This window comes from Anomaloglossus baeobatrachus, chromosome 5 (genome assembly GCF_048569485.1).
Source record: "Anomaloglossus baeobatrachus isolate aAnoBae1 chromosome 5, aAnoBae1.hap1, whole genome shotgun sequence".
Taxonomy (NCBI): domain Eukaryota; kingdom Metazoa; phylum Chordata; class Amphibia; order Anura; family Aromobatidae; genus Anomaloglossus; species Anomaloglossus baeobatrachus.
This window is the reverse complement of record NC_134357.1, coordinates 115,834,047-115,856,243: the sequence shown is the minus strand read 5'-3', so window position 1 is coordinate 115,856,243 and position 22,197 is coordinate 115,834,047. Positions and strand designations below refer to the sequence as shown.

Here is a 22,197-nt window from a genome sequence, read left to right as displayed (position 1 = left end):
TCTAGTGATAGTCATGTGTTGATAAAACGGAGATTTTATAAAAGCTACACTAGGCAGCCCAGTAAGTGACACATTCCTGGAATCCGGGTCTCTGCCCCTACATCATGCTGCTCCCAGATTAGGTGGGAAATTACCTGGTGACAGATTCCCTTTAAGGGTGGATAAAATAAAATGTCTGGACGGATGAGTTTTGCAAAAGAGCATTAGTTGTTCAGTTATAATTGCAGTTCCCACAGGCTTCACTGCTTTACTAGAATGTTACAGATTCACTATCTATAGAGGTGCTGGGCTCCATTGCATATTTTAAGGGAATTGAAAAACACTGCTCATGTAGATGGTATGTCGGGAACATGAGTTTGTGCATGAGACCTTTAAGAACAAGTTTGAAATGGGATAATTAAATTGGTTTCCCTCAGTGAATATCCTGTAAAGCAGTTATCCCACAATCACACCCTACCACCTTCCCAACAGATAGGTAATGCATGTTTGATCACTTGGGGTCCTGCGCCCCCCTGTGCATGCTGCTGCTGCTGCATCTCTATTCATTGTCCATTGCCAGAGATAGCTGATAAAGCTGTATGGACTTCAGCAGCGCTCAGCCATCTTCATCAGTCCCATAGTCAATTATTTGAGCAGCTGCTAAATTGCTGCTCCATTCAGTTAGGGACCACCAGACCCCAGCAAACAATCAGTCCCCCCACTTTGAATTGAACTTGTTGACATGCTTTTACTGGCGCTTCCCAATAAAAAGGATATATTTTCTTTGGAGATGCGATGTGCTACCCATGAATAAAATGAGAGTAGAGCAAATCAGGCTGGACGTTCACTGGGAAAGGAGCGAGGTCCAGTGACGCCTCCGGTGAAGACTGATTTTCATATGGGGCTATGGTCGATTTCTCACCACTGGCTAATTGTCCAACTCTTTGTAGAGATGCAAATGGCTGCTATACAGCCATACTGCTGTTCCTTATGGAAAAGTGACAGTTTGGTTGTGCTCACATCTAAGGCAGCGTCCCAGCTTAGGAGAGATGTCCAATGTGCTTTTTATTTTGCTATCTTGCATCATGGTAGAATAAAAAGCACGTTCATCATCTTGCCTTAGTTAGGACGCTGTCTTTTTTCAATTTACATGGTTATATCCAAATAGGCTGCTTGGATTTTGGATGAGCGTCTCCTCATGGGCTATCTGCCCGGCTTATGTCCTTGGATAGGAGAGCTGCGGACCGCTTTCCTTAAACAATACATGTTCACATTCGTGTAAGAGGTTCTGTTACTAAAATCATTATTGAAAATATGCAGATTTCATGGGAAGAATAATATTGCATTTGAAACCACAGAAATCATCATGGAATGCTATGAACCACATTTTAACTGAAGTGGATCTGGAAAAGTTTTGTTGTTCTGTTGCGCAGCATGAGCCCGGATGGGATTAATGAACAGCTAAATTTCACCAGTTTCATATGATCCCCCTCCAAAATGATATTCGGTTAAAGATCTTTTTTCTCTTTTTTCACATCTATCATTGAGATGAGTTATTTATGGGAATAGGCAGGGATGCCTGTGTGCTTATTGTCCCTATAGGACGAGCAATGGTTAATTTTGTGGCGATTTAATTATATCGCACTTTATCTGTTTTTCACTATGAATGGCCCAATCAGACTCATCAGTCACGTGACTAGCCAATTCAAATAACCCCCCCCATGATACACAACTTCCTGGTTGCTGTGATAAGAGGCTGCACACGTGGAACGCAGCGTGCGTTCCAAATTCCGTAACTTCCGGTGTGACGTTCGAGTCCCGTAAGTGTGAGCAATGTCTTGTGGGTCATATCGATTTCCGGTATGATGTCAGACTGGACCGCCAACGGAAGTGACCGTACGTGTATTGGCGCGGTGGTTCAAAGGGAACGGACGGTAAGCCTACAGGGGGCGGGGCTATACGTGACTGACCGAGCTGGTTAAAGTGGAGGTGTTTTACGGTATGGTGAGGCATTATTCCTGACACCACCAATGAGATAGGACCCATATTTGTGTGGTCCCGAGTGACGCCACCAGGCACAGCAGTAACCGGATTACCATTATGTCATCGGTTCAACGTATCTTTGTACATCTCCTGATGAACCCCCAGATATCCTGAGGGAGAAACGCGTCGAGATGATGAGCACTATAAGACGATAAGTACTATAACCTCATAGAGTTGAGAAGTACTATAACCCTAGATGGGTGTGCAGGCATTAAGGCCTATGAATATTTATATGTACTAACATGGTTTCTTGGGATTTAAGCATATTTTGATTATCCCTAAGGGAGCTACCGTATTTTGGTAATCATTGACCATAGAGAGTAGTTACTCTTGACAACTTCTATTGTTTTTTTGACCTGCACTTTTTGCATGTACACTGTTTATGGTGATGGTGGTTTTGTGGATTGGAGGGTCAGTAAGGGACAGCCACCGAGGAGCGGGGGCACAGAGTGTTAGGGTGTTTACACTCCGCTGGTTGGTAGGGGAAATTCATAGGGCCAGCATCAGCCTACCCTTACCCCACAACATCCTTTACATCGATACCGTAAGTTGCGCACTTGTCCCCCTCACCTACCCAACCACTTTTAAGTGGCTATTTTGTAGGACTGCACTGACAATTTTTTAGTGAATGACTAATAAAATTTGGAATTTTTAATAGGAATTTTTTGCTTTATGGTTTTGATGTTCACATTCGTGTAAGAGGTTCTGTTACTAAAATCCTTATTGAAAATATGCAGATTTCATGGGAAGAATAATATTGCATTTGAAACCACAGAAATCATCATGGAATACTATGAACCACATTTTAACTGAAGTGGATCTGGAAAAGTCTTGTTTCTTTTATTGCTGGATACATTTGTGAACAGATCCTTAAAGGGCTCTTATTATGGGAGCTCAGGAGGAGGTGCAATAATTTATTTTTCTAAATACATTGTATAGCAGTACTGATCAGCCATGGTCCATGCACTAGATTCCTAATACTTGCTGATACTGTCTCTCGTACCGGATATGGGACCTTAGGAGACAAAGCAGAGACACTTTGGCCTCCATTTTTAAAACTTTTATGTCAGAAAAGTGGTGTAAAAAGCTACCAAAATTTTGTCCAATGCAAGGCTGCTCAATTTTTATGACTGGTGTTTTCATTGCGTTTTTGGCCAGTTGTGACAAAGTGAGCGGAGTGGCACGACCCTTTCTTGTAAAATGCATGACAAGCTTACTCCAGTCCTGGACCGGAGTAAGTTTTGTGGCGAGGTGTAGACAGAGGTGCAGAACACCTTGCCTGATGCATTAAGAGGCTTGTGCACGTGACTCTGCCTTCTCAGCAAGGCCGGTGTTGATGAATCAGGGCCTTTGTCTCTTCTAGTGTATAGATAATCGCAGTATGAACTGTTGCTGATCAGTGCTGCTATGTAAAAGCAGGATCTGCTATATAACGTATTTATACAAGTGATCATTGTGTACAGTCCTGCCGCCCAAGGGCTTGTTCACATGTTGCATTTTTTATGCTTTTTTTTTGCAGTACTTTAAAGTAACAACAAGATGAATGATTTTGAAAATTTCATAAACATTTTACTTTTTTATTAAATTTTTGACTTGTGGCATTTTCTTAAACGCAACAGGTCCATTATTTCAGCGTATTTACTGCAGTTTTTCCATATTGGGGTTTAAAACGGTTACTACTAAAAATGTGTTTAAAAATACATAAAAATATGCATAATTTCTGCTGCAGTTTTCTGTCCATGACCTGCGTTTTTCATGTGGGTAAAAAGCACAGAAAAATATCTACATGTGAACATAACCTAGTTATTTTTCTATAAACCTGCAAATACACTTTAACAATAATATGTGCAAGGAGGCATTTGATAAAGCGGACACCGACAACTACACTCCCACCGTATCACTATTTCCTACTCTCGGTCTGTTATCCTGCGTGGTATTGGTCCATAGACATGTGACCACAGCAGACAGTGACTGCCGGCAGCGGTGATGTGTCATCCATAGTGGCGGCACCACCGTGTCACATCTATAAATTAAATATTGTTACTTTTTGAGACATTTTATTAAATGATTGGTTTATAAGCACTGAATGCAATAATGGTAACCTACCCTGTGCCCGTTTTTTTACATGCTGTAGGTGTTGCAAGCTGCTGTGCAAAAACCACCATTGCACCTCTGGACAGGATCAAGATTTTGTTGCAAGCGCAAAATGTCCACTATAGACACTTGGGTAAGTATAACTTCAGAATGGATTCGGTGGTGTTCACTAATCTTTCTACTGGTGGTTTCTTTGTCGCTCCATTGGGAGACCCAGACAATTGGGTGTATAGCTTCTGCCTCCGGAGGCCACACAAAGTATTACACTTAAAAGTGTAAAGCCCCTCCCCTTCTGCCTATACACCCCCCGTGCATCACGGGCTCCTCAGTTTTTATGCTTTGTGCGAAGGAGGCTGACATCCACGCATAGCTCCACATCTTAGTCAGCAGCAGCTGCTGACTATGTCGGATGGAAGAAAAGAGGGCCCATAACAGGGCCCCCAGCATGCTCCTTTCTCACCCCACTCTGGTCGGCGGTGTTGTTAAGGTTGAGGTACCCATTGCGGGTACATAGGCAGGAGCCACATGCTGTTTTCCTTCCCCATCCCTTAAGGGCTCTGGGTGAAGTGGGATCCTAATCGGTCTCCAGGCACTGGGACCGTGCCCCCTCCGCAGCCCCTGGGGAATCTGCTGGACAGGAGCCGGGTATCGTCAGGGACAAGGCCCTGCTACTGTGAGGTACTCTGTGTTCCCTTGGGGGACCGCGCATGAGCGCTTGTGCCATACACACTGCAGCACTGCTGGGTGTGTTAGTGCGCCGGGGACTACCGCGCCGACCGCGCTTATTTGCCGGCCGCGCTTATAACTTTAGTCCCCGGCTTTTGCGGCCTAGTATCGCATATTACCGCCCCCAGGCCTGCCAGTCAGGGGAAGGGCGGGACGCTGCACAGGACGTCGGCGCTGAGGGCTGGAGCATACTTTGTATCCTCCTCCCCCCTCACTCAGCACAGTGGGGCACCAGATTCCCGCACTTTCTAGGGCACGCCCACGGCCCCCTCCTCCCCACAGAACGCCGGCAGCCATTCCTGTCAGCACTTCTGACGCTGGAGAGGAGACACAACACGGCTCTGGGAGGCCCAGGCAGGGAATCTGGTGATCACACAACCGCTTTGAGCGGTCGGTAAGCAGCACCTGAGGTGCTGGCCCCACTGAGTGCCGAAGTGTACATATATATATATATATATATATATATATATATATATATATATATATATATATATATATATATATATATATATATATATATATATATATGCTTATATGCTATACATTTACACTGTACGGTCGCACTGTTGATTTTTGGCTATATACCCTCCTGGATTGTACTCTGAGGAGACAACAGCATGTCGTCCGCAAAAAGCAAGGGTGCCAAAGCACAGGCTTACTTTGCAACCTGTACCTCATGTGCGGCTATACTACCGGCAGGTTCCACCGACCCTCATTGTGTGCAATGCTCGGCCCCTGTGGCACTTACTCAGCCGGAGCCTCTGCTACTGGTGGCCCAGGTGGAACCACCTGCTACCACTGTCCAGGTGACAGGGACGGAGTTTGCAGTATTTGCTGACAAACTGTCTGAGAGTATGGATAAATGGTCTGCTAAGATACTAGAAGCCTTACAGTCCAGACCGGTGACTCAGGCCCCGGGCACTGTTGAATCATTGACCCCAGGCCCCCCTCAGTTGGAGCAGCAAAGTGCTCCTGGGGTGACCCATAGGTCCCAGGGTGAGGTCTCTGACACGGACCGCAGTCCCAGGCCGCCTAAGGGGGCTCGCTGGGAAATTCCCTCGACTTCATCACACTGTTCAGGGTCTCAGCAGGAGGACTCTCTGGATGATGAAGCGGAGGTAGCAGATCAGGATTCTGATCCTGAGGCCGCTCTCAACCTAGATACACCTGAAGGTGACGCCATAGTGAATGACCTTATAGCGACCATCAATCAGGTGTTGGATATTTCTCCCCCAGCTCCTACAATTGAGGAGTCAGCTTCTCAGCAGGAGAAATTCCGTTTCAGGTTTCCCAAGCGTACAATGAGTACGTTTCTAGATCACTCTGACTTCAGAGAAGCAGTCCAGAAACACCGAGCTTGTCCAGATAAGCGTTTTTCCAAGCGCCTTAAGGATACATGTTATCCCTTCCCCCCTGACGTTGTCAAGGGCTGGGCTCAGTGTCCCAAGGTGGATCCTCCAGTCTCCAGACTGGCGGCTAGATCCATAGTTGCAGTGGAAGATGGGGCTTCACTCAAAGATGCCACTGACAGACAGATGGAGCTCTGGTTGAAATCCATCTATGAAGCTATCGGCGCGTCTTTTGCTCCAGCATTCGCAGCCGTATGGGCACTCCAAGCTATCTCAGCTTGTCATGCGCAGATTAATGCAGTCACACGTACGTCTGCTCCGCAAGTGGTGTCCTTAACCTCTCAGGCGTCGGCGTTTGCGTCCTACGCCATTAATGCTGTCCTTGACTCTGCGAGCCATACGGCGGTAGCATCCGCCAATTCGGTGGCAGTCCGCAGGGCCATGTGGCTACGTGAATGGAAGGCAGACTCTGCTTCCAAAAAGTTCTTAACCGGTTTGCCATTTTCTGGCGACCGCCTGTTTGGTGAGCGATTGGATGAAATCATTAAACAATCCAAGGGAAAGGACTCATCCTTACCCCAGTCCAAACCAAACAGACCTCAACAACGGAAGGTACAATCGAGGTTTCGGTCCTTTCGGCCCGCGGGCAGGTCTCAATTCTCCTCGTCCAAAAGGCCTCAGAAGGATCAGAGGAACTCCGATTCATGGCGGTCTAAGTCACGTCCTAAAAAGACCGCCGGAGGAACCGCTCCCAAAGCGGCTTCCTCATGACTTTCGGCCTCCTCACACCGCATCCTCGGTCGGTGGCAGGCTTTCCCGCTTTTGCGACGCCTGGCTGCCACAGGTAAAAGACCGTTGGGTGAGAGACGTTCTGTCTCACGGTTACAGGATAGAGTTCAGCTCTCGTCCTCCGACTCGATTTTTCAGAACATCTCCGCCCCCCGAGCGAGCCGATGCTCTTCTTCAGGCGGTGTGCACTCTGAAGGCAGAAGGAGTGGTGATCCCTGTTCCTGTTCAGCAACAGGGTCACGGTTTTTACTCCAACTTGTTCGTGGTGCCGAAAAAGGACGGATCCTTCCGTCCTGTTCTGGACCTAAAACTGCTCAACAAACACGTAAAAACCAGGCGGTTCCGGATGGAATCGCTCCGCTCCGTCATCGCCTCAATGTCCCAAGGAGATTTCCTAGCATCAATCGACATCAAACATGCTTATCTCCACTTACCGATTGCTCCAGAGCATCAGCGCTTCCTGCGTTTCGCCATAGGGGACGAACACCTTCAGTTCGTGGCACTGCCTTTCGGCCTGGCGACAGCCCCACGGGTCTTCACCAAGGTCATGGCAACAGTAGTAGCAGTTCTGCACTCTCAGGGACACTCGGTGATCCCTTACTTAGACGATCTGCTTGTCAAGGCACCCTCTCAAGTGGCATGCCAACACAGCCTGAACATTGCTCTGGAGACTCTCCAGAGTTTCGGGTGGATCATCAATTTTCCAAAGTCAAATTTGACACCGGCCCAATCACTGACATATCTTGGCATGGAGTTTCATACTCTCTCAGCGATAGTGAAGCTTCCGCTGGACAAACAGCGTTCACTACAGACAGGGGTGCAATCTCTCCTTCAAGGCCAGTCACACCCCTTGAGGCGCCTCATGCACTTCCTAGGGAAGATGGTAGCAGCAATGGAGGCAGTTCCTTTTGCGCAGTTTCATCTGCGTCCACTTCAATGGGACATTCTCCGCAAATGGGACAGGAAGTCGACGTCCCTCGACAGGAACGTCTCCTTTTCTCGGGCAGCCAAGGCTTCCCTTCAGTGGTGGCTTCTTCCCACTTCTCTGCCGAAGGGGAAATCCTTCCTGCCCCCATCCTGGGCTGTGGTCACGACGGACGCGAGCCTGTCAGGGTGGGGAGCGGTCTTTCTCCACCACAGGGCTCAGGGTACTTGGACTCAGCCAGAGTCCTCCCTTCAGATCAATGTTCTGGAGATACAGGCAGTGTATCTTGCCCTAAAGGCGTTCCAGCCGTGGCTGGAAGGCAAGCAGATCCGAATTCAGTCGGACAACTCCACAGCGGTGGCATACATCAACCACCAAGGCGGAACACGCAGTCGGCAAGCCTCCCTGGAAGTCCGGCGGATTCTGCTATGGGTGGAAGCCACAGCCTCCACCATATCCGCAGTTCACATCCCGGGCGTAGAAAACTGGGAAGCAGACTTTCTCAGTCGCCAGGGCATGGACGCAGGGGAATGGTCCCTTCACCCGGACGTGTTTCAGGAGATCTGTTGCCGCTGGGGGATGCCGGACGTCGACCTAATGGCGTCCCGGCACAACAACAAGGTCCCGACATTCATGGCACGGTCTCAAGATCACAGAGCTTTGGCGGCAGACGCCTTAGTTCAGGATTGGTCGCAGTTTCAACTCCCTTATGTGTTTCCTCCTCTGGCACTGTTGCCCAGAGTGTTACGCAAAATCAGGTCCGACTGCCGCCGCGCCATCCTCGTCGCTCCAGACTGGCCGAGGAGGTCGTGGTACCCGGATCTTTGGCATCTCACGGTGGGCCAACCGTGGGCACTACCAGACCGACCAGACTTGCTGTCTCAAGGGCCGTTTTTCCATCTGAATTCTGCGGCCCTCAACCTGACTGTGTGGCCATTGAGTCCTGGATCCTAGCGTCTTCAGGGTTATCTCATGAGGTCATTGCCACTATGAGACAGGCTAGGAAACCAACATCCGCCAAGATCTACCACAGGACGTGGAGGATATTCTTATCTTGGTGCTCTGATCAGGGTTTTTCTCCCTGGCCATTTGCCTTGCCCACTTTTCTTTCCTTCCTTCAATCCGGATTGGAAAAAGGTTTGTCGCTCGGCTCCCTTAAGGGACAAGTCTCAGCGCTCTCTGTGTTTTTTCAGAAGCGCCTAGCCAGACTTCCACAGGTACGCACGTTCCTGCAGGGGGTTTGTCACATAGTCCCTCCTTGCAAGCAGCCGTTAGAACCCTGGGATCTGAACAGGGTGCTGATGGCTCTTCAGAAGCCACCTTTCGAGCCAATGAAGGATATTTCAATTTCACGCCTTCGCAGAAAGTGGTCTTCCTAGTAGCAGTCACATCACTTCGGAGAGTGTCTGAGCTAGCAGCGTTGTCGTACAAAGCCCCTTTCCTGGTGTTTCACCAGGACAAGGTGGTTCTGCGTCCGGTTCCGGAATTTCTCCCTAAGGTGGTATCCTCCTTTCATCTCAATCAGGATATCTCCTTACCCTCTTTTTGTCCTCATCCAGTTCACCAATGTGAAAAGGATTTGCACTTGTTAGATCTGGTGAGAGCACTCAGACTCTACATTTCTCGTACGGCGCCCCTGCGCCGCTCGGATGCACTCTTTGTCCTTGTCGCTGGCCAGCGTAAAGGGTCACAGGCTTCCAAATCAACCCTGGCTCGGTGGATCAAGGAACCAATTCTCTAAGCTTACCGTTCTGCTGGGCTTCCGGTTCCCTCAGGGCTGAAGGCCCATTCTACCAGAGCCGTGGGTGCTTCCTGGGCTTTGAGGCACCAGGCTACGGCTCAGCAGGTGTGTCAGGCGGCTACCTGGTCGAGCCTGCACACTTTCACGAAACACTATCAGGTGCATACCTATGCTTCGGCAGATGCCAGCCTAGGTAGGCGAGTCCTTCAGGCGGCGGTTGCCCACCTGTAGGAAGGGGCCGTTTTACGGCTCCATTACGAGGTATTATTTTACCCACCCAGGGACTGCTTTTGGACGTCCCAATTGTCTGGGTCTCCCAATGGAGCGACAAAGAAGAAGGGAATTTTGTTTACTTACCGTAAATTCCTTTTCTTCTAGCTCCAATTGGGAGACCCAGCACCCGCCCCTGTTCCCTTCGGGCTGTTGTTATTTGTGTACACATGTTGTTCATGTTGAATGGTTTCAGTTCTCCGAAATTCCTTCGGATTGAATTTACTTTAAAACAATTTATAACTTTTCCTCCTTCTTGCTTTTGCACCAAAACTGAGGAGCCCGTGATGCACGGGGGGTGTATAGGCAGAAGGGGAGGGGCTTTACACTTTTAAGTGTAATACTTTGTGTGGCCTCCGGAGGCAGAAGCTATACACCCAATTGTCTGGGTCTCCCAATTGGAGCTAGAAGAAAAGGAATTTACGGTAAGTAAACAAAATTCCCTTCTTTAGAGAAAAAAACCCCTCATTGTAACAGAATAAATTCCGCCTTACCACATAGATTTGCTGTACTTCAGTTGATATATTTCATGATTTCCCCTTTTTCATGTAGGCGTCTTATCTACTGTATTTGCTGTCAGAAAGAACGAAGGTTTCTTGGGTTTGTACAAAGGAAATGGAGCCATGATGATTAGGATCTTTCCTTATGGTGCCATTCAATTTATGGCATTTGACAAGTATAAAAAGGTACGTCTTCATTTTGGGATACAGTTTTATAACTAGTGATGGACAAGCACTACAATGTTTGGGTGCTCAGTACTCAAAATGAGCTGATTGGACGCTATGATGGGCTTGACTCGAGTACCTGATATAGTAGGAGTCAATGGGAAATTTGATCATTTTTCCAGAAGATCTTTTCCGAGGTCAGACTGATGATCATGGAAGTCTGAAAGGGTCCTAATGCTAAAAATGATCAATCTGGTTAAAATAAATCAATTTTTGCCCTCACTAGTGCCTGCGGGTCCTATTCTGGTACTTATCTTCCACACACCATAAATAGCCCATTAGCCAATCACTGGTCACAGCAGCATCCTGCCGCAGCCAATGAGTGAGTGCGCAGGCATTTCTGCACTTTTAAGCTGTGTTCCTATGATTAGTGTTTGCTGAGTTTTTTTATGCTGCATATTCTTGCTGCGGCAATAACGCAGTGTCTTACTGTTCCAGCAAAGTGGATGGGATTTATAGCAATCTCCTGCCCACCGGGCTTCTCAGCGTAGACTGACCTGTGGTCCGTGTATCAAATCTGCAGCATGTCAGTTTTTCTTGTTGGTGCACTGAGTTTTCTGCGCAGATATTTCCCATTGATATGCAACAGATGTAAAAAATCCTCTAGTAAAAAACACACGTGTTTCTGCAGTGGAAATGCACTAAAAACGCATGTAATATACATATGAAGATTTGTTATAGCCCAATACCAGGAAGAATTAAACACAAAGCAGCTTTATTTAAAACATGACACACCAACAGACAAAAAAATGTGATATAAATGCCATGAAAAATGCAAATAAGCCAATTTACATAATAGATGCAGAAATTCTGCAACATTAAAACTCACCAAACCTCATCGTACGAGCGTAGCCTTGGGGTCTAGACTAGGAAACAGCGGGGGCACCTGTAGGAGGTTGGGGAGGGCGAGTATAGTTTAGTTATTTTAACCTGTCTAAGGAGTTTTAGCAATAATTTTGATTCCATGGAAGGTGTGTTTAAACCTAGGTGAAAATGTATTTCTTCTCCGTGTTGGAATCCCGTAAGCATTTTATTACAGAAAAGGAAACACGAGCTGACTAAAGGTTGCGTGTTCTTTGACAGATGATTGTTTTCCAACATAATCTTCAGATCAGCGCTGAACTTTGTACCTATAAAATCTGCTACTTAAAGTGCAAACATTCTTTAAATTTTTATTTCATAAATCTATAGCACACATGAAAACAAGCAACTCTGTAATATATCTCATCAGACAAATCTGCTTCTCTCTCTGACAGAATTGATCAGTCATTATCGACATTCTTAATTCTGAGGTAAAATCTGTATTCAGTGAAGACTTTCCCATTACTAAGATAGGAGATGGCAGCTGCTACTGAGGAGCTTGTATGACGATGGGAGGAGGAAGAGGGAGGAGCTAGAGTCAGCACTCCACCCCTTCCTTCATCTATCTACATAGAATCTCATCAGTAAGAGCCGCCATCTCCTATCTCAGTAATGGGAAAAGTCTTCACTGAATACAGATTTCTTCATCGTTCCTTATGGGAGACCCAGACCATGGGTGTATAGCTTCTGCCTCCGGAGGACACACAAAGTACTACACTAAAAAGTGTAGCTCCTCCCTCCGAGCATATACACCCCCTGGATAACCAATTATAGCCAGTTCAATGCTTTGTGTTCAGGAGGCACACATCCACACATGCATTCTCATCTGATTTTGATTTTTTGGAAAAGAGTTTGAAGAAAAGCGGGTCCAATCCTGGACTCCCGGCATGTCCCTTCTCACCCCACTGTGTAGGCGGTGCTGTTAAGGTTGATTTCAGGGCTGGAGCCCTTTATGCCGTGCTCCTTCACCATCCCCTAGGGCTCTGGCTTGAAGTGGGAGCCAGCACGGTTCTTCCTGCCTTGCAGGAGACCGGTCTCCATCCGCAGCCCCTTTTTGGATCCTGCCGGACGGAGCACTCATCCCTCAGGGACCTGGCCCTGCGTCTCACAAGCTAAGTATATGAGATTTGGTTATTGAGGGGTCCCTTGTACTTTATTGTTGGGGAGAGTGTGCTGTGTAACTATGCTGACATTTCCGTCCGGTTCTCTGGTTTTCACCGGAGAACCGCGCCGATGGTGCCTGCTAGCCGGCCGCATTGTTAAATTTAGGCCCCGGCTTCGCCTGAGGCCTACTTTCGTTTTCACTGCCCCTGCATGCCAATCATGCAGAGGGACAGTGCGGCTCCACCCAGCGGCTGTTCAGCACAGGGAAGGGACACTCCTCTCTGAGGAAAGATTCCCTCCCCTCTATTCCTCCTTTGCCCTCCAGTTCCCGCTCTTGGAGTTGGCCCCGCCCCCTCTCCTTGCTCCGGCGCCATTTTATCAGCGTTCTCACACTGATCAGAGCTGGCTGCAGCATCTCTCTGGGGGTCCGGCCTGTGGGATCTGGAGGGCACACAAAACGGTCTGGTAAGCCACAACCTTCGGTTGTGGACCTGCTTATATACTCTCTGGGGGCCATTCTAGCTCAGAACCCCCACTTCAGCAGCATGTCTCACACAAGGAGCAAGGCTGCAAGGCTGTACTCTATATGCACTGCATGTAAGCTCGTACTGCCTGAACCGAGCACATATCCACATTGTGATGCCTGCTCTAACATGGTGGTGCCTCAGCCTGAGGTCTCATCCCCAGTGGTCCCTCCGGCTGCTCCGGCTCCGGTGGCTGAACCCCCGGCTTGGGTAGAATCCTTCTCTAAGTCTATCTCCCAGTCCTTTGCTGACTCCATGGGACAGTTGTCCCGGACTCTGCTGAGCATGCATCAGCCCCCTTCACAGGGTGCCCCTGCTGCTACGGCTCGCTCAGCAGAGCTCGCAGAGGATTCTTCATCTGGTCCCAGACCCGGTCCTCCTAAAAGGAGACGCAGGGGCTCCTCTCCTTCCTCGTCCCGCGGCTCTGATTCACGAGCTGAATCGCAGGACGAGGAGGATGCTTTTACGGTGGGCTCGGACGCTACCTCCATGTGCCCCATTGATCTCACCGAGGGTGATGCATATGTTAGTGATTTGATTGCGTCCATTAATTCTGTACTGGACCTCAATCCACCAGTATCAGAGGAACAACCCTCTCTGGTAGAAAAACACCAGTTTACCTCACCTAAGAGAGCAAGGAGTGTGTTCTTTAACCACTCCAGTTTTCAGGCCACTGTGACCAAGCCCAGGGCCTGTCCTGACAAACGCTTCCCAAAGCGTAGTTCTGATGACCGTTTTCCCTTTCCACCAGTGGTAGTCAAGGAGTGGGCTCATTCACCAAAGGTAAACCCTCCGGTGTCTAGAATCTCAGCCCGGACAGTTGTATCTGTGGCTGATGGCACCTCACTTAAGGATTCCACTGACCGCCAGGTTGACCTTCTGGCCAAATCTGTATATGAAGCGGCAGGGGCCTCGTTCTCCCCATCTTTTGCAGCAGTGTGGGCTCTCAAAGCCGTCTCTGCTTCTCTGGAGGAGATGCATTCCCTCACCAGGGACTCTATGCCCGAAATGGTTGCCTTAACTTCCCAGGCTTCAGCCTTTTCATCCTATGCCATGTCTGCCATTCTGGAGGCTTCTCACCGCACTGCGGTGGCTTCGGCTAATTCCCTCGCTATCCGCAGGATCTTGTGGCTTCGAGAGTGGAAAGCAGACGCTTCTTCCAAGAAGTACCTTGCTGGGCTCCCATTTGCTGGGCCCCGGCTGTTCGGCGAACAACTGGATGAAATTATTAAGGAGGCTACTGGCGGGAAGAGTACTTCCTTGCCACAAACTAAAACCAGGAAACCTGTCCAAGGCAGGAACCAATCGAGGTTTCGTTCCTTCTCTTTCCTCTAACTGGTCATCCTCTAAGCCCTCAGCCTCGTCCACTAACTCAGCCAAGGACCGAAAACCCAGCTGGCGCACGAGGCCGCGTCCTCAGAAGGCCGCAGGAGCCGCTGCCACTAAGGCAGCCTCCTCTTGACTATCTGGCCGCGCCAGCAACGTCCTTGGTCGGTGGCAGGCTCTCCCACTTTGGCGACGTGTGGTTTCAACACGTCTCCGATCAGTGGGTGCGGGATATCCTCTCCCACGGCTACAGGATAGAATTCTCTTCCAGCCCGCCAAACAGATTTTTTCTGTCCACTCCCCCCTGCTCCAAGGCCGCCGCCTTCTCTCAGGCCGTGGCATCCTTGCAGGCCAACGGAGTAATTGTACCGGTTCCCGCCCGGGAACGGTTCAGAGGTTTCTACTCAAACCTCTTCCTAGTCCCCAAGAAGGACGGTTCCTTCCGGCCCATCCTGGATCTCAAGCTTCTCAACAAGCATGTTCAGGTGCGGCACTTTCGCATGGAATCTCTGCGATCAGTCATTGCCTCAATGACCCAAGGAGATTTTCTAGCATCCATCGACATCAGAGATGCTTATTTGCATGTGCCAATTGCAGTTTCACACCAGCGTTGGCTACGTTTTGCAATCGGAGAGGAACATTTCCAATTCGTGGCTCTCCCCTTCGGGTTAGCCACGGCCCCTCGAGTATTCACCAAAGTCATGGCAGCAGTGGTTGCGGTTCTGCACCTCCAGGGGTTGGCAGTGATTGCTTACCTGGACGACCTTCTGGTCAAGGCTTCATCCAGTGCAGACTGTCAGCGGAGTGTCTCACTCACTCTCGCCACTCTAGTCCAGTTCGGGTGGCTTGTCAATCTACCCAAGTCCCCTCTGACTCCGACCCAGAGTCTTACGTACCTGGGGATGCAGTTCGAGACTTTGCCGGCACTTGTAAAGCTGCCCTTAGTCAAACAGCAGTCCCTTCATCTGACGGTGCGCTCTTTGCTGAGGTCTCGCCGTCACTCCATCAGGCACCTAATGCAGGTGCTGGGTCAGATGGTGGCGTCAATGGAAGCGGTTCCCTTTGCCCAGTTCCATCTGCGTCCTCTGCAGCCGGACATTCTCCGCTGTTGGGACAAGCGGACTTACTCCTTGCACAGGTTGGTAGCTCTGTCGCCACAGACCAGGGGCTCCCTTCAGTGGTGGCTTCGGACCCTCTCTCTGTCTCAGGGACGCTCCTTCCTGGCCCCGTCCTGGGTGATCCTCACCACGGACGCCAGTCTAACCGGCTGGGGAGCAGTATATCTCCACCACAGAGCGCAGGGCACTTGGACTCAGTCCGAATCAGCCCTCTTGATCAATGTGCTGGAAATCAGAACTGTGCTTCTAGCTCTCTTAGCCTTTCACCATCTGTTGGCGGGCAAGCACATTCGAGTCCAGTCAGACAACGCGACTGCGGTTGCCTACATCAATCACCAGGGCGGGACACGCAGCCGCCTGGCAATGTTGGAGGTTCAACGCATCCTTCAGTGGACGGAGGACTCCAAGTCCTCCATATCCGCAGTCCACATTCCAGGCGTGGAAAACTGGGAGGCAGATTATCTCAGCCGCCAAACCGTGGACAGCGGCGAGTGGGCTCTGCATCCGGCAGTGTTTCGGACAATCTGCCGCAAGTGGGGCACTCCGGAAGTGGATCTAATGGCATCCCGGCACAACAACAAGGTTCCGGTTTACGTGGCTCGCTCCCACGATCCCCAGGCCATTGCAGCGGACGCGCTGGTTCAGGATTGGTCCCAGTTTCGTCTGTCTTGCGTGTTTCCCCCTCTAGCTCTCTTGCCCAGAGTCCTGCGCAAGATCAGCATGGAGGGCCGTCGGGTCATCCTCATTGCTCCAGACTGGCCCAGGCGAGCTTGGTACCCAGACCTGCTCCATCTGTCCGTAGAGGTGCCGTGGCATCTTCCGGACCGTCCAGACCTTCTCTCACAAGGTCCGTTTTTCCGCCAGAATTCTGCGGCTCTCAGATTGACGGCGTGGTTCTTGAGTCCTGGATCTTGACGACGTCTGGTATCCCTCCTGAAGTCATTTCCACTATGACTCGGGCCCGTAAGTCGTCCACGGCCAAAATCTATCACAGGACTTGGAAGATTTTGCTGTCCTGGTGTCGCTCTTCCGGCCATGCTCCTTGGCCTTTTTCTCTGCCGACCCTCCTGTCCTTTCTACAGTCCGGTCTGCAGCTAGGACTATCCCTCAATTCCCTCAAGGGACAGGTCTCAGCTCTGTCAGTATTGTTCCAGCGGCGTATCGCCTGGCTGGCTCAGGTGCGCACCTTCATGCAGGGCGCATCTCATATCATTCCGCCTTACCGGCGGCCTTTGGATCCCTGGGACCTTAATCTGGTCCTCACGGCCTTGCAGAAACCCCTTTTTGAGCCACTTAAGGAGGTTTCTTTGTCCCGTCTTTCACAGAAAGTGGTCTTTCTAGTGGCCATAACTTCCCTCAGGAGAGTCTCTGATTTGGCTGCTCTCTCTTCGGAGTCACCTTTTTTGGTTTTTCATCAAGACAAGGTGGTTCTCCGTCCGACTCCGGACTTTCTTCCTAAGGTGGTATCTCCTTTCCACCTTAACCAGGATATTTCCCTGCCTTCCTTTTGTCCAGCTCCTGTTCATCGCTTTGAAAAAGCGTTGCATACTCTGGATCTGGTGCGGGCGCTCCGGATCTATGTGTCTCGCACCGCTGCTCTTAGGCGGTGCACCTCTCTTTTTGTGCTGACCTCAGGTCGGCGTAAGGGCCTCTCGGCTTCTAAGCCGACCCTAGCTCGTTGGATTAGGTCGGCCATTTCCGATGCCTACCAGAGTACTCAGGTGCCTCCCCCGCCGGGGATCAAGGCACACTCGACCAGAGCTGTCGGTGCCTCTTGGGCTTTCAGGCACCAGGCTACGGCTCAGCAGGTCTGTCAGGCTGCCACTTGGACTAGTCTGCATACCTTTTCAAAGCACTACCAAGTGCATGCTCATGCTTCGGCAGATGCGAGCTTGGGCAGACGCATCCTTCAGGCGGCTGTCGCCCATTTGTGAAGTTAGGTTTCGCCTACTTCTCAGTTTTCTGTTTATTCCCACCCATGGACTGCTTTGAGACGTCCCATGGTCTGGGTCTCCCATAAGGAACGATGAAGAAAAAGAGAATTTTGTTTACTTACCGTAAATTCTTTTTCTTATAGTTCCGTAATGGGAGACCCAGCACCCTCCCTGTTGCCTGTTGGCAGTTTTCTTGTTCCGTGTGTTTTCACCGGCTGTTGTTGTAGACAGTCTCCGGTTGTTCCGGTTCTTGCTCTATTTCTACTTGTGGGTGGCTGTCCTCCTTCAGCTTTTGCACTAAACTGGCTATAATTGGTTATCCAGGGGGTGTATATGCTCGGAGGGAGGAGCTACACTTTTAGTGTAGTACTTTGTGTCCTCCGGAGGCAGAAGCTATACACCCATGGTCTGGGTCTCCCATTACGGAACTATAAGAAAAAGAATTTACGGTAAGTAAACAAAATTCTCTTTTTTACCTCTGAATTGAGAATGTTGATAATGACTGATCAATTCTGGCAGAGAAAGAAGCGGACTGCTCTGATAAGATACATTACGGAGTTGCCTATTTTGATGTGTACTATAGATCTATGAAATAAAAATTAAAGCAACGGTTCCTAGGTAGCATTAAAACACCCATTTGTTCCTTGAAGGCTGTCGCCGCAGTCTAGAATGAATCTACAATTCTCTATACTTAATACTTAATTCTCTATACTCTATACTTTGTGCTTAAAGGGAACCTGATAACTGATAGCGGCTGCCCAAACTGTGGTCAGTATGTATCTGTCACTGTCTGTATGATCACAGCCAGGTATGTCGGACTCTGAAACGCTGCAGTGATTACGAGAAAAAACATAGTTTCACTAACCTCTGGGGACCGAGCTGTACTGCACAGTATTTGGACAGATCGGTCCCCGGACACTTCTATCTGGCCTACTGCCCTGGATTGACAGATTTCTGCCTATGTGGGGTTATAGCCGGAGAGTTGTCAGTCTCTATCAGTGGGCTGGGAGAAGCCACCAGGGACCCGCCTGTCCAAATAGTGTGCAGTACAGCTCGGTCTCCAGAAGTAATGTATCTTCTTGGAATCACTGCAGCGTTTCAGAGTCACATACCTGGCTGTGATCATACAGCCAGTGACAGAAACATGCTGACCACGGTTTGGGCAACCGGTATCCGCTGTCAGGTTCTCTTTAAAAGTTTCAATCTTACTAAAATCTCCATCAAAAAAAGGGATAGTAATAAGTTGGGCTGGCTGTACACATTACATACCGTGTTTCCCCGAAAGTAGGACCCCCCCGAAAGTAAGGCAGGGTGGGGGTTTCGGGGGGGTCCGCCAATGTAGGGCACCCCCCGATTGTAAGGCAGGGTAGCGGGGGGGCCCGGGGAATGTAAGGCCGCCTATGGTTGGGGTCACTGGGGACAGTATGGCCGCATATGGGTGGGGGCCCTGGGGAAAGTACAGGAACTTACCGCTCGATGCTGCTCGATACCTTCCTGCTCGATGCTGATTGGCCGATCAGCCTGTTCGTCACAGGCTCCCTGCTGGCCATCAGCTCGAGCTGTGATTTGGCCAGTCAGCCGGCTCGCAGCTGATTGGCCGAATCAGCCGCGACGTCACCGCCTGCAGGCTCGCTCCGATTGGTCCAGCGTCCCCGGCATCCGAATCGTCAGCCCGGCACCGCAGAGGAGATCGAAACAGAAGGAAAGTAACGGTAAGTTACACGTGTGTGTGTGTACGGTATGTGTACGGTATGTGTATGGGTGCCGTATGGGGCTGTGTGTGTGTGTGTGTGTGTGTGTGTGTGTACGTGTACGGTACCGGTACGATATGTGTGTGGGTGCCGTGTGGGGCTGTATGTGTCAGTGTGTGTGTACGGTACCGGTACGATATGTGTGTGGGTGCCGTGTGGGGCTGTACCGGTACCGTATGTGTCAGTGTGTGTGGTGGCAGAGTGGGGGGCAGAACCACTGTATGGGGAGGCTGCAGGGGGGAGGATGGGGTGGATGCCGGACTCTCAAACAATGGGGAGGCTGCAGGGGGGAGGATGGGGTGGATGCCGGACTTTCAAACAATGGGGAGGCTGCAGGGGGAAGGATGGGGTGTTATTTTTTTTTCCAATGTAAGGCCTCCCCCGAAAGTAAGGCAGGGTATGACTTTTGGGGGTAAAATTAATGTAAGACAGGGCCTTACTTTCGGGGAAACACGGTAGCTGTTGGCTGAACCATGCTTTAATCGATTTTTAGGCCAACAGCCAACTCTCCCATACACAGGAGCGCTCGCTCGGCTGATCACACCTCTGTTTTCTATCAGAAGCTGCTGGCTGACACGTAGTCCTGCAGCTTATCTCCGGAAGAACTATATGATCAGAAGTCTGAAATTGAACATGTTCTATCACTCACCTCTCTTGATCATCAGTTGCCGGCGCCCCCCAAACACATTAGACCATCGATAACGGGTTCAGCCGACATTAGTCTGATGTGTATGGGGGCCATTGCTGATTGCTGGGGGCCCAACAGCTATTGTAATCTTGGTACAATGACTTTTATCTCCTGGTTTTATTATCTTGTGTGGATATACCCCGGATCGGATGATATCGGAGTAGACCCCTTGTTGTTCTCATCGTGCATCACAAATTTCCCTTAGTGTGTGTTCACATGTGTTTTTCAAATGTTTTTGTTTTCTGCAGCCAAAACCTTCACTTTTTGGGAATATAAATAGCTATTTGCTGTGTTTTTGGTCAGATTACATGTGATTTGTCTGCACTACATGTTATTAAAGTTAGTTTTAGTCACCAAAAAACAACACAAATGTTATGCTGCATTTCAATGAATAAAAAATGCTTCAAATCCCCTGAAATGATTGACCGGCCGGAGATTATACAAATGCTGCAGTGCGCAAATTCAGTTAGGACAAAAAAAAACAAGCCTGCGCCTGAGATTTCTGAAAAGTCATTCATTTTGCTAGTAATGTAAAATGCAGCTTCTTTTCTGTCGTACCCCCCCCCCCCCCACATCCTCCCCAAAAATGCTGCAACATGTAAACATATACCCTCTCACCAGTTTTAGATTTGGCAAATAGCCATATTGTTATTGTGTTTCTTGATGCAAAAGTAACTCCTGAATGTTTAATTCTAGTTACTGCGTGTAAAAATTGGGAGATCAGAACATGTGCACAGATTAATGGCTGGATCTATGGCAGGTACAGTATGTGATATAAAGTACCTACGATAAAACACAAAATAATGTATGGAATGTCTTGTCATGTGCCCGCCATTATTTATTCTATTATTCGGCACACATGATGGGACAAATTACATAACCCTCTTCTTATACCTGACACACATGAGTCAAAATGTGTCTTCCATGTGAGACATTGACACTTGTAAGGCGGCTATACACTCAATATAAAAGACTGCTAAAATGGATAATTCTGACTCTTTGGAAGAGTCATGGGTTTAAAGTGTTCTGCCAAGGTCTGATGAAATGATGGACTTATGGGATGATAGGCCAACTAGTTTGCAAAAGCTTATACTTCGAATATTGAAATTGTGTCCCTGGTTCAAACCAGCATGTCGCTGGTCACATCTGTCCTACCATTATTTGATAGTCATGTTCCCAATCATGAAAATAGAGGGAAGGCGTATTTAACACTAGACAAGTAGACCTTGTCACTTTTATGGCTGCCATTAGATGCCATTACTCTGTATGAGTATGCCATTTATATGTTAAAGTCCAATGATCATGTTTAATTGGGACATAAAATCGACTGTGTGTTATGGGTTTTCTGCCATTCTGTACTTGAGGATGGGCACATCGGACACCCCACGTCACCTCCACTTATAAATGATTGGCCAGGCTTCTATATATTCTTCTAAGTGCACCTTCCTACTTGCTTGTTTTCCCTCTATATCACCCCCCACCAACCCAGTTTTTCGATTGACAGCTGTTGCTTTATAGAGCCAGAGAAGAGAGATATAGATGCACAACAAGTCAGTGGGAAGGTGTACTTACTTGTTTGGCCCCCACCATGATGCACCGAGTGCCTGTACTTGGTTTAAACTGTCATTCTGTGCTGACAGAGACCTTTTTAAAAGGTATGTGCAGCATTAGAATTGTCAAGCATGGAAAGAGATGTCCGCTGGCAACTCCCCCCTTCCCCGGATTTTTCCTAATTACAGTATGTACATATAGGGAGTAAAGTCAGAGCGTTCAGGCTGGGCATGGAGAAGCCAGAGGGGACCTTTCCAGTGGACAATTCTCTCCTTCTTGCTTTTTTTCTTTTAAACAGTTAGAAATACCGCAATGAGGTATCTGGTCACTATATCAGGTTGTTCACAGTTAGGAACTAATCCTGGGTCTGAAGCCGCATTGTACTTATGGTGGGGCAGGGATATATAACAACCCAAATACAGGTCTCAACCTCCGTATCCCACTGTAGAGCTTACATATAGCAAGGTTGATTTGTAGAGGACACTGAATAGTGGCTTTGATTGTTTAGTAGTTCTGCAGTGTGTTCTCGTACATTGTGTAAGTCGTTATCATTTACGTTTCAGGTATCACTGCTGTAATTTTTACGTATCCGCTCGATATGGTCAGAGCACGTCTAGCATTTCAAGTGAAAGGAGAGCTTGGCTACAATGGCATCATACACACATTTAAAACTATTTACACCAAGGTATCTGTTCTGTG

At 48.9% G+C, this 22,197-nt stretch overlaps 1 protein-coding gene across 1 annotated transcript in view; it reads left to right on the top strand.

The window, feature by feature from the left end:
• SLC25A16 (solute carrier family 25 member 16) overlaps window positions 1–22,197 on the top strand; it is a 40,167-nt gene that overhangs the window by 3,035 nt on the left and 14,935 nt on the right. Inside the window, exons 3-6 of the mRNA XM_075352381.1 lie at window positions 4,157–4,249; window positions 10,469–10,602; window positions 20,644–20,707; window positions 22,062–22,183. Of these exons, the coding sequence (XP_075208496.1) occupies window positions 4,157–4,249; window positions 10,469–10,602; window positions 20,644–20,707; window positions 22,062–22,183 (413 nt within the window). The remainder of the gene's footprint in view (window positions 1–4,156; window positions 4,250–10,468; window positions 10,603–20,643; window positions 20,708–22,061; window positions 22,184–22,197) is intronic.